The following is a 19854-nucleotide window of genomic DNA, read 5'->3' on the forward strand; positions in this document are numbered from 1 at the left end:
GTAGTCTTTGACTAACGTAAGTGCTAGAACCCAGAGCCGAATTAACTGCCGTCTATTTTGATTTTTGACACTTTTGACTAGTAGATAAATGTTATTGGTCTGTGCGACGAACCAATTATCAACATAACCTAAAAACACTAAAAATCTTTGATTTAAAATATATCAAAAGTTTTACAATGAAAAACGAAGTTTATTTATTGACATACTCATCGAAAGAAGAGTTTAACCAAACAGGGACAGTAAAAATCCCATTAGAGACTCTAATAACTTTTTGTGTGCATAAATATTGTCAGTCTGAAGAAGTAAAAATTAATTTTGTTCATACAGCTAATAATGCGGATAAAGCAGTATTAAATCTAAGTTGTGAATGCATAGAATTTATAGATTATAGCGACATTCCCTGGCAAGTCTCGTCATGTGTGTATCCTACCGTATTCTACGACAGTACAATCATTACAGGACTGTGTGCCGTTTCACGTCATATCTGTAGATATAGATCATCTCCACAGTCCCCTCAAGAGGCCGAAGAAGGTTTACTTGGTTTCAGAAAAGGATGCCTTCAAGCTCCTAACGAAGTATCTATTTGGACTAAATTCTGTGAAATTGATCTATTAAACTCATTTAAAGACCTACTACTTGGAGAAAGATATGTAAAAGTACCCAAAAGTTTAGTTAGATTTGAAAATCACTTGAAAAAACCTGTTAGAATACATAATGTATATAAAATAGCGAGAGATTTAAAGAAAGAAATGATCAGTCTAATGAATAAAGATAAAAGTAATATTGCAAATAATGAAAAAGATAATAATTCAAAAGATGATCAAAGGATGCCTAAAAATAGGAAATGGAAATCAAATATCAAGAAAGAACTTGAAGTGGATTGTAGTGTCAAAGTCGAAGACCTCAATGTCGTACATCAATTTGCTGAAGGCCCATTTTTTACTCTTGCTGACTTAGTATTATTTGCTCCATATAACATTGTAATGAAAAGTTTTGGAGAAAAGGTAGTTGATTGTCTATTGCCTCTAACATTCAAATGGTTTTCAAACATAAAAAGTATGAGAGAACTTGAAAATATAAACAATCTTTTCAAGACAATAGATGTTAAGCTACTTGCAATTGAAAATATGGAATTACCGCAAACAGAAGATGTCAGTCTTTATAAATCAGATCCTAAAAGACTTAATCCTAAAAAGAGGTTATTTACCAAACCTGAAGATATAGAAAATGCTTTAAATGTGTTAGAAGAAGGAATGGAATTAGGTTTAAGTGATTCCACTATAGATAAAAGTTTCGATTGGAATGTAATTCCAGATGGAGCCAACCCAGCTGCTGGTCACTTACCAGATGAGAGAGTTATTAGAAAGTCCCAACAGTTAGAAAACTTGTGTCTAGCTGTTCTATCCATGGCTAAGGAAGGGGATCATATTGTTGACTTCTGTTGTGGTTCTGGACATTTAGGCATCCTTGTTGCATACCTACTTCCAAAATGCACAGTTATATTACTAGAAAACAAGGAACAATCTCTTTCGAGAGCTAGAGAAAGAGTGCAACAGATGGGCCTTCAAAATGTTTACTTCTTCCAATGCAATTTAGATTTCTTTATAGGAAAATTTGATATAGGAATAGCTTTACATGCATGCGGGATTGCTAGTGATTTGGTATTGGACAAATGTTTGAAAGCAAATGCAAAATTTGTCATATGTCCATGTTGCTATGGTTCTTTACATGCAACAGATAGACTTGTTTATCCAAGGAGTTCTGTGTTTAAGGCTTTGAGTATTGACCAGTATTTGTGTATTGGCCACACAGCTGATCAAACTCACAAAGAACATCCATTAGCAGCCAGAGGCGCAAGATGTATGGCAGTAATAGATTCTGATCGTGCGAGATTGGCCAGAGAGTTTGGCTACAAAGTGACATTATCAAGGTTAAAGCCTTTATCGTGTACTCCTAAGAACAATCTACTCATAGGTGTACCCTCATAATAACACACATTTTACATACGAAAAAATGATTTAATAAAAATAAATGTATTTCATATCAAAATAATATTTTTTTGTACTACTTTCTAAGTCTTTCATTTACATAAAATTGGAAAGTAAAAACAATAACACCTTGACTCCTTATAATAAACAAAACATTATTCTTACATGTCAACTAATAAAATAATAAGGGATTTCACATTTGTTCAGTTTGGAAAGACTAAAAAATTTTTTGACATGCTAATGGAATTTCAACTTGTTTACTACATAAATAAAGCTTTAAAAGATGTAATTTTTTACATAATGTATAATTACAAAGAACAATGTACTTTAACTGGAATCAACAACATAACGGTATTATAGCACTTATAAAGTAAACTGTATAACACATGTAATATTTATATTATACATATTTTTCGTTAATAAATTCAAGTCTAATCACATTGACTAGGTTATGGCACTCCCACACAAGGGTACAGCAAATTGGCTCTTATATAATAAATACATCATGATTATGATCTAAATAGAGATGTTAAAATAACAATACATAATACAGTTTATAGGTACTTTTATGGAGCATTCTATGCCCTATAAAATCTATACAATTTTATTAATTTTGTGTAGGTATACTAAGCTATAAGTATACATAGATTAGGTATACATATTTTATCATTGTGGAATTTAAAGATAATAAACTTAACCAATAGGTATTTTGATGTGGTTCTAGCATTATTCACAACGAGCATAAACAATAGCTGAACGGCAGGGAATGTAAATCTGAAACAAAAAAAAGGGTTAATTTGTCACTACAAGCATAGGCTTGATTCATCATCATAATCTCAACCCATCGCCGGGCGGCCTACTACTCTCGCCTCAATCCTTTCAGAATGAGATGTTAGGCCATAGTTTACCACACTGGGCACTGGCCATGTGTGGAATGTGGATTGGATTGGCAGACTTCACACATTGTAGAGAGTTCTCTACAAAAAGCAAGCAGTGATATTTAATGCACATATTAACTCTAATTTGCATTTTTGCATGGGTATAGTTAAAGAGCTGGAGAGTGATATAGGCTACTTTTATCCCCGAAATTCAAAGAGTTCCAACAGGATTTTTAAAAACCTAAATCCACGCAGTCGATGTCGCGGGCTCTAGCTAGTGATTATAATATACGTATTTTTTACCTGTAATGAGTCATTCCGGTTGCTCCACGGCATGTTCTGTGTGTGATGGAACTCGTTGTCTGGCTCGACGCGTCCGAAGCCACCATACTTTTTGCTATCCGTGCACAACACCGCCTGGAACAAAATCACAATTTCATTTAACTCCTCTTCTCTTACTCTGTCGCAATACATTGAAAAAGGCATATATGGAAATTCGTTGGCGAAAATCAGGAACCATGCTAGTTCATGATTTTAACTGCTGGACTTCGCAAGGAAGCTGAGATCAATAGAGTGTGCTTTGACTTTGCTCAGAATTGAGTTTTAGTTGAAACAAACCGATTTATGTCAGCGATATAACGCTGTCTTGTTCAGTGTCTAGCAAAGTCAAAGTTCCCTCTATAGACCCTAATCTAGATGTTATTTATAGAAAGACTATTATGTATTGCTGAGTAGACGGAACAACACACTTGATCTACACCTTCGTGGTTTTTTTTTGCTGTGTCTAAAGCGGACTTGTACATTCTTTATGGTGATAATTTAAAAAAAACCGGCCAAGTGCGAGTCAGGCTCGCGCAACGAGGGTTCCGAACTACAGTCGTATTTTTTCGACATTTTACACAATAATTCAAAAACTATGATGCATAAAAATAAATAAAAATCTGTTTTAAAATGTACAGTTAAAGCCCTTTCATATGATACCCCACTTGATATAGTTATCTTACTTATAAATTGAAAATATTGATTTATTAATTCATGACCACAATTTAATTTTTTTTGTGGTATGTAACCACAAATTCACGGTTTTCAGATTTTTCCCCAAATGTCTGCTATAAGACCTACCTATCTACCAAACTTCATGATTCTAGGTCAACGGGAAGTACCCTGTAGGTTTTTTGACAGACCGACAGACAGACAACAAAGTGATCCTATAAGGGTTCCGTTTTTCCTTTTGAGGTACGGAACCCTGCAAATACTATTTTATACATGGCATAATCTTGTAACTATATCAAATATTTGAAAAGAGCAACCGCCGAGTTTCTTGCTGGTTCTTCTCGGTAGGAAAGGCATTCCGAACCAGTGGTAGATGCATCCGACTATTCGTAAGTACTTGTAAAAGTTTATTCGAATAAAAAAGATTTTTATTTTAATGTAAACAAAATGTAAGATTGTAAACAGTTAAGCATGTTCAAAACGAGTGCCCTTGCTCTAGGGTAGCTAGGTTAGATTGAGCTCGAGATTGAAGAAGCAAAAAAGGCGGTGTTACTACAGAAGAGCACGTAAAGCGACGGCTCTTACGGTCAACTGACTCGTTGGTCTAATATAGGACTGCAACTTTATACCTGATACTTCCCCGACACGTCGACGCCCACTCGGTAGTCGGTGAAGCTCTGCGCGGGGTGGAAGTTGAACACGAACAGCAGGCCGGCGCGCTCGAACGCGATCACCTTGTCGCCATCGTGCTTGCACGACACGTACGCCTGCGATAAACAACCCGATTATATCACTACCCCTACTATAAATGTGAAAGTGTGTTTGTTTGTTGGTTAGTTGGTTTGTCCTCCAATCACGTCGCAATAGAGCAACGGATTGCCGTGATTGATTTTTTGCATGAAAATTGCATTGGACATAGGCTACTTTTTATCCCGGCTAATGCCCGCGGCTTCGTTCGCGTGGAATTAGGTTTTTTAAAAATCCCGTGGGAACTCTTTGATTTTCCGGGATAAAAACTACCCTATGTCACTCTCCGTCTTTATCTATACGCATGCAAAAAATCACGTCAATCCGTTGCACCGTTGCGACGTAATTGAAGGACAAACCAACAAATAAACACACTTTCGTATTTATAATAAGGGTACTGATTGTCAGTCCTGACTGACTGACTGACTTATATATCAATGTGTGTACAGCCTAAACCACTGGTCCTAGAGATATGAAATTTGGATGGTGTGTTCTTTTGAAAGAGTAGTAGGTATCCACTAAGAAAGGATTTTTTGAAATTCCACACTTTTATGGGATGGAAGTTTGTCTGAAAGTCCGTCATTTTTAAAGTTACAATGATGAAAATTGGTATTTAAGCTTTCGATTATAATCGGGATCTCCTAGGCTTGCGCGCTCCTTAGGCTCTATCATCACTTGCCAGCAGGTCTGATTGCACCCAAGCTATAAATAAATAAATAAACTCACCGGATTGGATCTCAGCCAGCCGTACTTGTCTTCCAGCGCGTTCATGTCGACGTCGAACTGGTTGAGGAAGCGATACTTGAGCAAGGGATCGTCCACGAGGTGCCACTGGCGGCGCGCGTAGTGGTACGACGAGTTGTTGCCTTCGCGCGGGAAGTCCAGCCACTCCGGGTGCCCGAACTCGTTACCTGATGAGGAAGTAACGGGTGTTTCATTATCACCATCAGATATTTACAGTAGCCTGCAGGAAATATTGTGCATCGACCTTTAGAAAGAGATTTCGGCTTCGTAGAGCGTTGTCTCTGTCACTCAATTTGAGCCTCTTGATCTGTTTAGATTTTGAGCGGGTAACGGACTCAACGGGTAAAGGAGTGGACTGAAAACCGAAAGGTCGACGGTTCAAACCCCGCCCGTTGCACTATTGTCGTATCTACTCCTAGCACAAGCTTTACGCTTAGTTGGAGGGGAAAGGGGAATATTAGTCATTTAACATGGCTAATACTCTTTAAAAAAAAAATATCTATATACAATAAGAAAAATACTACTATACACAAACTATCACTATCTATTTTTAAAACAAAATTGAAGCTATTTTATTTATCCTCCATTTGATGTGTTTATTTATTTTTACTTTTATTCCACTTATCTGTCGTCTATTCCTCTCTTATTTACTGTTGTATTTTCATTTATATATATATATACATACGTATATTATGTGTATTTACTTTATTTAATTAGTACACCCCTTCCGCTTTCTTTAATTTTTATAATATCCTCTACCCTAAGGTTGCCTGCAAGAGATCGCTATTTTAGCGATAAGGCCGCCTATTGTACATGCTGTATTTGTTATATGTCTATTGTTTTTGTTTTGGTGTACAATAAAGCATATTTTACTTTTACTTTTTTTACTTACAAACTCTTTCCGTCTTCGCAGCCTTGCACATGTAACAGTATCTAAAGTAAGTATTTTATTTCTATCACGAAGTACATACCTATGAAGTTGAGATAGGCCTCCCCGCCCAGCGCGTGCGTGATGAGGCGTATCATGCAGTGCAGCGCCAGGCCGCGCTCGATGACGGCGCTGGGCTCGCTCAGCGTGCTCATGTGCGAGTACATGGACGCGTCCATCAGCCAGAACGCCAAGGTTTTGTCCCCTACCAGAGCCTGTAGAACATAAAACAAAAACGGGTCAGTAAGGCAGTGGTCCGACTGCCGACGATGAACGAGAAATGAGTAGAACTAGAAACTTAAACGAGTTGGCAATCAGCGGGATGCGAGTGTGTAGTTTCGATAGTTTTGTCGCCGGGCTAATAAGCGAGTGTGCAAGTGCGACGGGCGATTACTCGCGCCATTCGCCCGCGGTCGCTCAGTCCTGTGCAAACCTGCGCGCGCGTTACACGTGTTAAGCAAGCGAGCATCGCTGAACGAATATCGCTGAGCGAGTTTATTTTTGAAAGCTCGTCGCTCAGCGACAAAACTATTAAAGCGCGTCGTCGCCGGCAGTGTGAACAGTCAGAGAGTAACTTTTGATATATGCATCTCTTTCGTTTACACGGAATGTACATTTATTGTGCGTTTCTTGAGAGAGAAAATCGCCGATAGTTAGTCGTCGCCGGCGGTCGGACCACTGCCTTACCCTTACTTTACTTGTACTCTTGTCGTACTCTTTTCGTAGTCTTGTTGTAGTTATGTCGTAGTCATGTTGTAGTCACGTCGTAGTCTTGTGGTAGTATCTCTTGTCGTGGTTATGTTGTAGTCTTGTCGTAGACTTCTTGACTCTTATCGAAGTCTTATCGTATTTATATCGTAGTCTTGTCGTACTCTTATCGATGTCCTTCCGTACTCTTGTCGTAGACGTGTAGTCTCGTCGTAGTCATGTCATAGTCTTTACACAGACTTTGTAGTCTTGTCGTAGTAACCTGATTACCATAGATTACCTGGTCATGACTCTCAGCATAAGCGACTGTTGCCTCGAGCCAGCGCCTGTTGGTCAGCGTGTGGACGATGTGTCCCATCTTCCAGTCCTCATCCTTCTCTTCCTTCAGCAGCTTGATCCACATGTCGGGAATGGCCATGCCTAGTCGGTAATCGAACCCGGTACCGCCTTCGTTCACCGGCCGTCCCGAACCTGGCATGCCTGATACATCCTGTAAAAAGCGTTGTATATTTTATACATAATTTTAATAATTTAATAATAGTAGGGACTTTAATAATAGTCCCCCGCCGAGTCGAGTTGAGTTTCGACCGAAAAGAAACTTTTTTATGCGGATTTTCATACAGCTTTCACCAAAAGAAAAAGGGGTTAATTTAAGACCTACCTAGCTAAGATATACCTAGGCTATAATTTATAAATTAGGCTCTATTCTGGCGAAAATAAACTACCGGTATAATGATAATAATTGTGAAAAAAATCGTTCCATTTGAGAGCTTCAACAATGTATAATGGAACAGTTCCTCTCAAGCTACCCGTGCGTATCCGGGGTTAGTTGCAAGTGTTCAATAAACTGAAATAATTAAAAAATTGGTCAAGTGCGAGTCGGAGTCGCACACGAAGGGTTCCGTACCCATCGTACAAGATATTATAACTTACCTACTTTTTTGCACGGCGGCCATTTTGTCATTTTTATTATACCTAATGGCTGTTATAGCGGCAACAGAAATATACATTCTGTGAAAATTTCAATTCTCTACCTATTACGATTCATGAGATACAACCCACTGACAGATGCAGGAACAACGGAGGCGTCACGTCGGTTGGCACCCTTTCCAACGGCGCAGAAGCCTAAAAATCTAAAATTTACCTCAGCAATAGTGATGGCCTGTTTGTCGTGACTGTGGATGAGCTCGTTGGCTACCATCAGATAGACCAGCGCTTCGGTGTCGACGTTGAGGCCGAAGTACTCGTCGTAGTGGCCGGAGAAACCCGCGCCTATGCCACGGTTGTGGTACAACATGGACGTCACGCCGTCGAATCTGTGGATAATATTATTAATTTTATATATAAGAAAAAAAAATAAAGAAAAAAAAAAACATAATTGGACCATTTTATAACAGACTAGCTGATACCCGCGACTTCATTCGCATGAATTTAGGTTTTTAACAATCCCATGGAAACTCTTTGATTTTCCGGGATAAAAAGTAGCCTATGTCGCTCTCCAGGTATTTATCTATACCCATGCAATATCACGTCAATCCGTTGCACCGTTGCGACGTTGAAGGACAAACCAACAAACAAACACACTTTCACATTTATAATAAGGGTACTGATAATAAAGAAAAAAATACATTTTTTTTTTACATATGGACCATTCTATAACAGATAGCATATAAGTGCAAGTCATGGAATAGTTTGCCACCACCACAACACCACTAATAAGCAGACATTGGGCGTCGGCCTACACTCTGCATGCGTTTATATAAGTAGGATTAAATTAAAATTGCTTTTGCAATAAAATAAATAAAACTCGCACCCAGTCTGCGCGCTCTCATAATAGTAGGTACTTACAAGATCGGGAATGTTCGTGCGGGTTCGTATATGTTCGCACGAGTCCAATTCGTATGAAATCGCATCCAAAGTGCGGTCGGCTTAACTCGCATTTACTTACATAAATAACATACATACGTACGATGTTTGAAAATCACGAGATAGTTTTAAGCTCACCTGAATCCATCAAACTGATATTCCTCTTGATACCATCGCAGGTTAGACAGCAAGAATCGTAGCACCTCAGTTCTGTAACATTTTGATACTTTAATATATGAATGAATTCCTATCAAGAAAATAAAAATAGAAAAGTGAAGTTCAGGAATTAATACTGCCGGTTCCTGCGGCCAAGTTTTGAATTAGTGGTATAGGTCCCGCCAATTGCTAATTCGCGTGGCCGTCATTTTAGTGACGTCAGCACTAGACTGATGGTATATTTTTATTTTACCTGACGTCAAAATGACGTCATTTCGATGTTAATGAGACATGGTTCCAGCGCAATAGCAATTTGCGGGACTTTTAGTGTAACCGATAAAATGATTGAGTGAAAAATAAGTATGCCAAATCGATATTCTATTTCTATTCTATTTGGGCTGCAACCTGCCAACACCAGTCTCGGCTTTTTATCTAGTGCTTTGGTCTAAAAGTGTGGTGTACATTGTTCGCTTTTCGTTTTGTCCAAATAAAAAAAAAAAAAAAAATTGCTCCATTGAGGCGTGATTGAAGGAAAAACCAATAAACCAACAAACAAACACACTTTCGCATTTATAATATGGGTTGTGATAATAAATTCACTTACTCAGAGTAATTAAAAAGTCTGCTGTCCCATAGCGCATGCGTGCCGCGAGCTCCGTCGTGGAAGAAGCAGGAGCTAGTACCATCGAACTCATTCAGTCCGTCCAATGTGTTCTTCGAGGCGTGGGAATGTACCACGTCTAGTAACACGTATATGCCCAACTCATGAGCTCTGTCGATCAGCTTTTTCAGCTCGCAGGGGGTTCCGTACCGACTAAAACCAGATTTTTTTGTTTAACTCATATCTGCTATCAAAAATATCTTTAAGGTGCCCACGGGTTAACTCTCGGCATCGAAAACTGTTTCATATTGCACCAAGTAAGACAAAACATGCTGATAACACATTCATACGACGAAGTTGCAACCAAGCTAATCATCTATTCGCGAAAAATGATATTTTTCATCTCTCTCTCCATAGGTATAAATTAGCAATTATGGATGTAATATCAAATTCTGCCTAGTTATAGTTTATACTTTATTCGATTTTAGTTCTGTGTTCCATAAGTTTACCTACCTAGTTAGTTTTAAATACTCTGTGCCTAGTTTTCATACGCGTACTATGCCCGTGTGTTGTGGACATAATTTTTATTATAAGTGTTAATTTCTCATTGGAGACTGCTTTGATTTAAGTGTTTTTATATATATACTATCTATTTATCTAATTGTAACTGTTTGTCTCTACAAAATAAAATAAAAATAAAAACAGCCGGCACCAGCCGTGTTGTGCGGAGGAGGTAGGTATATAAGGTGAAATTTCAGAGTTTTAAAGTCATGTGCAACTAAACCGCCTTAGAATACAATAGAATAGAATATATTTTATTCAAGTAGACTCATTACAAGTGCTTTTGAAACGTTAACTAGTTTAATTTACCACTGGTTCGGAATGCTGTTCCTACCGAGAAGAACCAGCAAGAAACTCGGCCGTTGCTCTTTTCAAGTGATCAATTTACAATATTATTATATACCATACTGTACAAGCAATTTTAGCTTGCAGCATAAGCAGTACTTATCGACTACACGTTTTTTTGGAAAACTAGACACTTTTTTATGGATAAAAATTATATCTTGACATAAACTCGAATCTGTGAGAAACATTATTAGTGGCCAAGCGTCACGCGACAACCGCAACGACACAGCGGGGTATTACTACTGGTTCACGAGTTTTTTTAATAATTTCTCAATTAAATTTTTTCTTTTAAAATTAGGGTCAATAAAAATGGTCGAAATAGATGGTGATTTATGGCGATTCACTTAGCCAGGACTCTAAAGCCACCGAAAAATATCCGTATATAACGTTCTTGTTCTTCTATGGAACATGAGGCTGCACTTATAGTTGTAGTTTTTTTTTCATAGCTTATGTCTTAAGATATTTTTGATTAATATTAACGATTTACAAATGGCGTAAGACATGAGATTTATACCATGATGTTGACTCTCGTTGATTAAATAAGCAATAAATTGACAAAATAAGCCTCACCTACTAGCTGCAAAGTAGCTCGTAACTTGGTATCCAAACGATGCGTAATAAGCATGCTCCATTATGGCCATTAACTGGATTGCATTATAACCTGCAACAAGAATGTTTCTTTGTTTTAAACCTTTTTCAGAAAATATAAAAAATGGGTAATTCTCTAAAATTCCAAAAACATTAGAAAATTAACACTTATTGAGGCACACAACATGAACTGTTCTATAGAGACAGTTAACTTAAACGGAATTGGGCAGGTCATACGTGCCATATGCTAGATGATTTGTAAGACAAATTTGCTTCTGGACCACCAAAATCACCAACACGAGCGTGGAAGATGGAGGTGACATCGAATTAGGTTGATGTGAATTAGTTATATTTTCAGTTGCTAAACAAGCTAAGAATCAGGCAATTGGATATTTTCCTACTTTTGAATTTGATAAATATTATTACTTTATTATAAACTAGGATAAAAATAATGACGTACACTGAAAAAAATTTTAAAATCCAACAAAGATTTACAAAGTTACAGGCATTTTAATTTTGGAGTGGGAGGGTCTTCTATCCCTTTCTCGCAAAACGAAAAGGAGATCGCCCGTGAACGGGCCCTCTTTTGTGGCGTCGTGTCAAAACTTAACATAAATTATAAAAAAATGTGTTATTTTTTTACGATTATGTTTTATTACGACTTTTCTTTCACTCTATTATTGAAAATATCCACAATTACTGTTAGAATCGTAAACATCCATTTATTTTGAAGAAGTATTAATTAAATATAACCTTAATATCAGCAACATAAAAAATAAGATTTCTTTATAACCAGGGTGAAAAAATGAAAATCGTTTGCAGAATATAAAAAGGTAATTATTTGTCTACACAATAAAATTAAAACCATGGTGACATAACAATTATATTAGGGGGGGCCCAAAGCTCCTAAGAAAATGGGCAATCTCCTTTGTATGAAACCACACGAAGCTACTACGGCATTAGTAGGTGTGACGTCATACTGCTGTATGGCTATCTCTGTCTAATCAGAAATATTTAAATGCTTATAACTTTTTTGCTATTTGATCGATTTAATTAGTTCTTTAGTTTACGTTATTATTTTTATTCTAGTTTATAATTAAGTAATAAAAAATTGAAGTCAAATACCCAATTGTGGAGACATTGGAGCGAAGTCTTTGAACAGTTGTGGGATAGTTAAGGAGCACCTGCGATTGGATGGATTGAAGACTTCTAGAAGGTGGCGGTCAGGCGGATAAATAAGGATTGATGATTATATATTGATGAGCTGTGATAGCCTAGTGGTTAAGACGTCTGCCTCTTAATCGTAGACCGGGGGTTCAATCCCGGGCACGCACCTCTGACTTTTCGGAATTATGTGCTTTTTAAGTAATTAAAAATCACGTGCTTTAACGGTAAAGAAAAACATCGTGAGGAAACCTTCATGCCTGAGAGTTCTCCATAATGTTCTCAAAGGTGTGCGAAGTCTGCCAATCCGCCTCGTGGTAGACTATTGCCGAAACTCTTCTCATTCTGAGAGGAGACCCGTTCTCTGTAGTGAGCCGATCATGGGTTGATCATGATGTTGGTGATATATTACCTAAGCCTTTAATCCTCGGCAATACATTGTCTCTAAACTCCAAATACGTGCCAACTCTGCCTTCATTGGTCGCTATACCAACGTGGCACTCGTAAATACGTAGGGAGGCTGGTCGGCTTACTTTACTGTGTTTGAACTGGTACGGCTGAAACAAAAAGGAATCAATTACTTAAAAGTAAGCTTAAAAGTTAACTGTTAGTATAACTATAAACCATTAATTAAAAAAAAATAGAACTTAGCTTGGACGCACTGGCCGTGTGTCTTGATAACTTAAAGTAGGTAATCATTTGAAATAGTTTAACATTTTAAACATTCATATGATCAAATCAATGTGATTTGAGCCTTCATAGTACTTACTGAACTAATGTATTAAAACATATTTAACATAAGATAGGTATTTATGGAATTCACATAAGTCAAACCACAATAATAAACGAACAGAACTAAAGGGACCCGCCTTATATGAATGAAGTATAATCAATAAATCTTAAATTACCATTTTTATGGCCATTACAAATTGATGCTCAAATTATTATCCTTAAAAAAACTGCAGATAAATAATTTCAATAATAGTGAAATTTTTTAAAAGATGATTAATCATGAGGCTAATTTACCTTTTAATACCTTCAAGGCAAGAATAAATAGGCATCTTAGAAGACCTTGGAGTGCGCTCCAACCTACACCTCATGATTGCTCTGATTCTCAGGCATTATTGTCGTCAAGTGCAAGCCTATATCACAATTAAAACAAAAAAAAACTAATAGGCTACTTTTGTAATAGTTTTACCTCATCAGGTCTATAAATGAACTGTTGGTAAGTGAAGCCCTCATACGGTTTGACGTAGCTGGCCCATGGCGATACTCTGTACAAGTGGTCATTGACAATGAGTTGTACCCTGCTCTGGTGTTTTAGGGGATGTGAACCGTCCGGGTTCGCCGGGATGTAGAGCTCCCATTTCCCATACTCCAGCTTCTTGAATGGATGACTCTTCGGATTCCAGCCATCTGGAAAATATATTGGAGTTATAAAGGAGTCAATACGTTACTGTGTTGTGAATGGGTCAAAAAAGCAATTTGTATCATATATCTACTTTTATACTAATAAAAAAAAACTAATGACTGACACATCAATCAATGTACAGGTCAAACCACTGGGTCAAGAAACTTTTTCATGTAAATTCACACTGTAACGTAATCCTCTATAAATAAAGGATTTTCAGAAAATCCACATCAGCGTAGCCGGGCGCGAATCAGCGTTTTAGGTATAAGAAGCCTCGCATACCAGTTGAAGATCACAGGACTAAACTTATCATCGAACCAAAAAGCTCAGGATCGCCTTTTTAAAACCGTCTTTCGTTATCATAATGTTTTATTTTTCTATCACATAAGTACAGAATGTATTCCGCTTTTAGATATGTATTTGTTACACTTATTTACATATCTGTACCCTATGCTGGAAAAGATTGTTATTTTGCGATAAGGATGCCTTTTGTATGTTTTTATCAAACCTATCTGTGTCTATTGTACATCTAGTGTGCGATACAGAATACATGGAATACATTATGGTAGATACATACTCACTTGTACTCAGTAATCACAGAACTAAGGTAAATAGAATAAGTCTGTTGTGTTTAGTAAACATAATATTATCAAAAATTATGAGCAACACACTCATATAAAAATCAGTGAAGTGTGAGTCGGACTCACATAATATATAATATATAACATAGTCGGACTAAAATAATACTATATAATTTTTTGTTTAATTTTCATGGCAGTAATGTTGAAATTTTTAGTATTTGTTTGTGAGTCTCAGTAATGGGTCTCGTTGGCACCCTTCAGGTATGGAATCCTAAAAATATCTATGGTAGGTACGTTGCAGAGACCACGGGTAAATAATCGGAATTTCGAAGTTTTCTCATTCGGTTAAGTACCTACTCGAAAAGCTTGCTTTTGAATGGAAACGCTTTGGAAGAAAAAATCAGAAAGAAATTTCTCTCACTAGGTATGTGACGCGAATAATAAGGTAAGTTACGTACTAAAATCCCCTTGTAGGTGCATGCTGTGTGCGCCAGGGGCCCACTCTCGCCACACAACAGATCCGTCGAATCCAAACTGTGGCCCGTAATAATTATAGGCAGTTGTGAATGAGTCCACGCCGCCATCCCAAGCGTGAATTTTATCCCATATATCTTTGAAACATGCATAACTGGAAAAAGAATAAATAGGTAAACATAAATACGTTTCGAGAGTTCACGGAAAGAATGCATGTAGACTGTAGTTATGCGTCTACTTTTTTAAAATTTATGTAGGTACCTACCTACATACCTAGTAGGTATCTGTTTGTACCTAGGTACCTAGGTACAGCTACCTAAATGAATTGACTTCATAAGAACTTGGCTCGATTTTTACATTTATACCATAAGAATTTTCCTGAAAACCGGTCTCAATATTTATTCTTATACGCCGGTAGGTAGGTAGGTAGGTAGGTACCTACATAGGTGGGTATGTACCATAAACGTAATATTACTAACTACCGACCGGTGGCAATAAGTCCTATTATATTATTTTTCTATTCCGGTAGGTAAGACAAACCACCGTACCTACCTACTTAGATGGGTAGGTAGGTATAGGTAGACCAGAATCTCACAAAATGAAATTCAAAAATTATCAACACTGTAGGTACTCCGCGAACACCCCATGTACATAGTACTCTGTAGTGAATATTAATAATTCACCACAGTGCACTATGTGCACAGGATACTCAATTACTCACAAAGTACAGCGCTGCTGACTCCGGAATTCCACTTCAATAGGTATTCTTCATGAGATTCTGGTCCACCTACAATCCTATACAAACTAGCTGCGTTCATTTGCTTCTCTTTGCGCGCATGTGCGCGATTCATATAAAGAGGTTCCGAGACGGTCAATCACGTAGACTTTTGCTTGAGTCAAGCATTTACGTATATTGACCATTTACAAAGTTTGCTTGATGCTTGAGTAGGTAGTAGGTAGGTAGGTAGGTACTTGGCCTGATTGAATGAGATTTTATATTTTACTTGACACGACGTTCGAACAGTGTTCGAGATAGGTACCTATGATAAAAGTGCCGTTTGTTTGATCAAGCCGCTTGACGGGCGCATCAAGAAGCTTGTTCAAGCGCAAAACTAATCTAAGCGCTTGACCGTCTCAGAACCTCTTTACAACTGTGGCAGGAAGATACCAATTACCAAACAACCTAGACGATGTTCCATGTATTTGTTTTTTTTGTTTCATACGTAAATGAATGAAAAGTAATTTAAAATTTTATATAAATTATGGCACTTATTTTGAAAGTTTATGATGTGACGTTGTAGAAAAGTTATTAATATGACCTTAGATTTGACATTGAAAATGCCTATAAAGCACATAAAGCGCTAAAATATCCATCAAATACACGTTTTAGTAAGTATTTAAATAATAATAGGCCCTAAACATATTTATAAGTGAATCATCCATAAATGAAAAAGGAAAGAAGTAGGTACTAATTATTATCCTCTAGAGAATCTTCGATTTCATGTACTTTTACAGAAAATTTAATTGATGTAAATTCCTTTGAGATGAAAGCCTAAGTTACAGCGCTTTAACCGCTTGATTCTGACACGACTGTAATAAACAGAAATGTTAACCTCAAAGTTGGTTCTTTATTTGAATTTTCTCGTTTATTTTTGTTTTGAACTATTCCTCAAAATAATTCCTACAATAATAAATAATAATCATTTGATTACTTACCGTCGTCGAATTTCTCGTTCATAGGGCCTTAAGTAACCATCTCTTTCAAATAATTTCCGTAAGTCGGGCACGGGCACTTCCATCGGATCCATAGCGGAATAATTTCCTCCCATTTTTTTATCTTTACGTTGGTAGGTATATTTTTTTGGTAGAAATTCGAATGCGCACGCGTCGAAGTGGTGGTGGCAACCGTGCGAACAGATAAATAGAATTCAAATAACAAAAGTCAATGCGTTGAGATTTTGTGATGAATTTTACTGATAACGCGGGGTCATACCTACATGTTAATGAATGTTTATGTTACGTTACGTAAATTTTAACCTCATAGTATAAATAACTAAAGCTTAAAGTAGGTAATCCATACTTCCATACGAATATTATAAATGCGAAAGTGTGTCTGTCTGTCTGCTAGCTTTTAACGGCCCATCCGTTTAACCGATTTTGATGAAATTTGGTATAGAGATAGCTTGCATCCCGGGGAAGGACATAGGCTACTTTTGATCCCGGGAAAATGAAAGAGTTCCCGTGGGATTTTTAAAGACCTAAATCCACGCGGCGAAGTCGCGGGCATCGTCTAGTAGGTAATAATTCACTGAGAAAATCTCAAAATAGTTAAAGTTACACTACTACCGGTAGTAAGGTAGGTAGTTACGCAATTTTAATTATACAATTCACAGGGCTAAAATTATGCTCCTCTAATGCACAAAATATTTTGATTCAAGTATCATTGTTATTTTCAAAACATGAAAGAAACTTTGATTGATAATCAATATTTTAACATTAGTTAAAATACAGGTGGTAAAAGGGAAGTATTAAAGCTATGTACGTAGACATGTTACTGTCATATTACAGGCTGTGTAAGATTTGTGCTTGTTGACGAGTAAGATAGAAGTAAAGTAAAAGTAAAGTAAAATATGCTTTATTGTACACCAAAACAAAAACAATAGACATATAACAAATACAGCATGTACAATAGGCGGCCTTATCGCTAAAATAGCGATCTCTTCCAGGCAACCTTAGGGTAGAGGATATTATAAAAATTAAAGAAAGCGGAAGGGGTGTACTAATTAAATAAAGTAAATACACATAATATACATATGTATATATATATATATATATAAATGAAAATACAACAGTAAATAAGAGAGGAATAGACGACAGATAAGTGGACTAAAAGTAAAAATAAATAAACACATCAAATGGAGGATAAATAAAATAGCTTCAATTTTGTTTTAAAAATAGATAGTGATTGAGACTGTTTGATATCCAAGGGGAGAGAATTCCATAGCAGTATAGCGGTAACAGTAAATGATTTAGCATAATAAGAAGAGGAGTGTGTAGAAATTTTCAGGCGTAGATTATTTTGAGAACGAAGAGAAAAAGAGTGTGTATCACATCGGTACTCAAAACGTTCTTTAAGATAAAGAGGAATGGAGGGATTGAACAGTATACAGTAAAGAAGATGAAGAATATGAGTATTCCTGCGAAGACGAATCGGGAGCCACTTGAGCTTACGGCGGTACTCGGAGACATGGTCATACTTTCGCAGCCCAAATACGAACCTTATACAAAGATTTTGAAGCCGCTCAAGTTTGTTCAGTTGGTCCTCAGTTAGGTTAAGATAGCAAGTATCAGCGTAATCGAGGATTGGTAGAAGTTAACAATAGTAATATTATTATCAAATAAATGAATGATCCGTTATAACATAATATCTAAGCTAGGTGCATTGGTCTTGATTGAATTAGGCATAGCGAAAGCTAATATTCAATATTCTAATCAGTGTAGACCACTCTCACCATGGCATAATTTGTAGATTCTACAGGCAAACAGAAATCCATGAGTTCAAAATAAAACCCATCTACCTAGTAATTATTACATCCTCTACACTACATCACTACAGAGTACAGGTCTCCTCTCTGAATGATAAAGAGCTTTTGCAGAGTGTGACACCTTTGATAACATTATGGAGAACTCTCAGGCATGCAGGTTTCTTCACGTTTTCCTTCACCGAAAAGTTAAAGGTGCGAGAGCCAGGGATGAGGGATTGAACCCCCAACCTATAATGAGGCGGATGTCTTAACCACTAGGCTATCATAACTTTTTAACACACACAGCTATTAAAAAATTAAAATACAATACATAATTTTAAATAATTAATTTATTAACGTAACACTTGAACTATGAACTAAACCTAATTTTTATTCTCAACACTCTTAAAATATGTCTGAGCCTGTTCGCTTTGCCCTTTGAATCGCCTCTTCCGCCTGTAATTTCTCTTCTTCAGAAGGTTCTAGGGCTTGGCCATCTGCATCAAGTTTCCCTTGCTTAAAGTCTGTTACGATCTTTTTACTGTACACCGCGTCAAAAAGCTGTTGGGCAGTAAATTCACTTTGAACAACATCTTTGGCTTTGTAAGAAACATAAGGTTTCAAGTCGCAATCTTTTAAATCTGGAACGATAAGCTCCGGTATCATTTCTGGAACTTTGACAAAACGTCCATTTAAGTAATACCCTACATCGCGGACCCCTCGTTTGTCGACCTCTAGTTCTGGATTGGGGCCCATTTGTTGCTTCTTGTGTATACGGGACCCCCTCTTGTTGGCGAGCAGGAATTTTCTGAAATTACGCTTCCCTTCACATGGCGCTGTCAAGGAAATGTTTCGTTTAGGTACAAAATTAATTAATGACGATATCCTGTTGGACATTTTTTTAAGTTTCTACAAAATAAAATTGTACAAAATTGTAGGTTATGTTTATCACCGACCTGAAATAAAAGATGTTTATTGATGTTTATGTCAATCAATGTCAATGTCAATGTGTCAATGATGTCAATCACCGACCACAGATCACCGAGTATTTATTGGTCTGTGGTTGATTTTGTATCTGTCCTATCCATGGACCTTGTTTAGATGTAGTGGATGTACATCTGTGATGCTGTGGTCATATCTGTCAGTACCATAGAGTAAAGTTATCACAGAGGAGTCACAGAGATGTCGTGGCAGAAATATTATAAGTCCAGCAAATTGCAGTCAGAAGTTACCGCATTGATTGTACGAGATTACCTACAAGAAGTTGGGATTCCAGGTTTTTTTTCTGTCTGTTTCAGTTTGTTAATTTATTCGTTAACTAGCTTGCCCACGACCACACAAATTTCAAACCCCTATTTTACCGCCATAGGGGTTGTATTCTCTAAAATCCTTTCTTAGCAAAGATCCATTGACCATTTACCTTGATTAACTAGGGTTAAGGTTTGTACGCACCTGAGCGGCGCGGCGCGGCGCTTCAGCGAGCTGCACGTCGCGGCACAGAGCTTCAAAATATCATTTCTATCATTTTGTATGGCGCATATCGCACTAGAGCGGCGCTGCACAGCGCTTCACCACGCTTCACCGCGCGTTGCCGCGC

The 19854-nt window shown here is 37.2% G+C and overlaps 3 protein-coding genes across 4 annotated transcripts; 1 reads left to right on the top strand and 2 right to left on the bottom strand.

The window, feature by feature from the left end:
• The first annotated feature begins 92 nt into the window (after positions 1-92).
• Positions 93-2070, top strand: LOC117991353 (glutathione S-transferase C-terminal domain-containing protein homolog). The gene has a single exon (XM_034978924.2). The coding sequence runs from the start codon at positions 177-179 to the stop codon at positions 1986-1988; it is 1812 nt and encodes a 603-aa protein (XP_034834815.1). The 5' UTR covers positions 93-176; the 3' UTR covers positions 1989-2070.
• Positions 1998-16692, bottom strand: AGBE (1,4-alpha-glucan-branching enzyme). 2 transcript variants are annotated; one of them, XM_034978923.2, is made up of 14 exons: positions 16450-16692; positions 14718-14887; positions 13466-13683; positions 12680-12824; positions 11086-11176; positions 9613-9822; positions 8991-9062; positions 8131-8302; positions 7267-7476; positions 6322-6493; positions 5333-5517; positions 4489-4626; positions 3170-3283; positions 1998-2762 (listed from the first exon to the last, which is right to left on the bottom strand). In XM_034978923.2, exons 1-14 carry the CDS (start codon positions 16560-16562, stop codon positions 2715-2717), a joined length of 2058 nt encoding a protein of 685 aa, XP_034834814.1. In that variant the 5' UTR covers positions 16563-16692; the 3' UTR covers positions 1998-2714. The 2 variants fall into 2 exon arrangements, with proteins under 2 accessions (XP_034834814.1, XP_069361011.1); XM_069504910.1 differs by lacking the exon at positions 16450-16692 and adding an exon at positions 15455-15500.
• Positions 16693-18589: 1897 nt separating this feature from the next.
• Positions 18590-19235, bottom strand: mRpL41 (mitochondrial ribosomal protein L41). The gene has a single exon (XM_034978931.2). It carries the CDS (start codon positions 19152-19154, stop codon positions 18663-18665), a length of 492 nt encoding a protein of 163 aa, XP_034834822.1. The 5' UTR covers positions 19155-19235; the 3' UTR covers positions 18590-18662.
• Positions 19236-19854: the final 619 nt, after the last annotated feature.

The sequence above is a fragment of the Maniola hyperantus genome, chromosome 19, assembly GCF_902806685.2.
Source record: "Maniola hyperantus chromosome 19, iAphHyp1.2, whole genome shotgun sequence".
In the NCBI taxonomy this organism is placed as follows: Eukaryota; Metazoa; Arthropoda; class Insecta; order Lepidoptera; family Nymphalidae; genus Maniola; species Maniola hyperantus.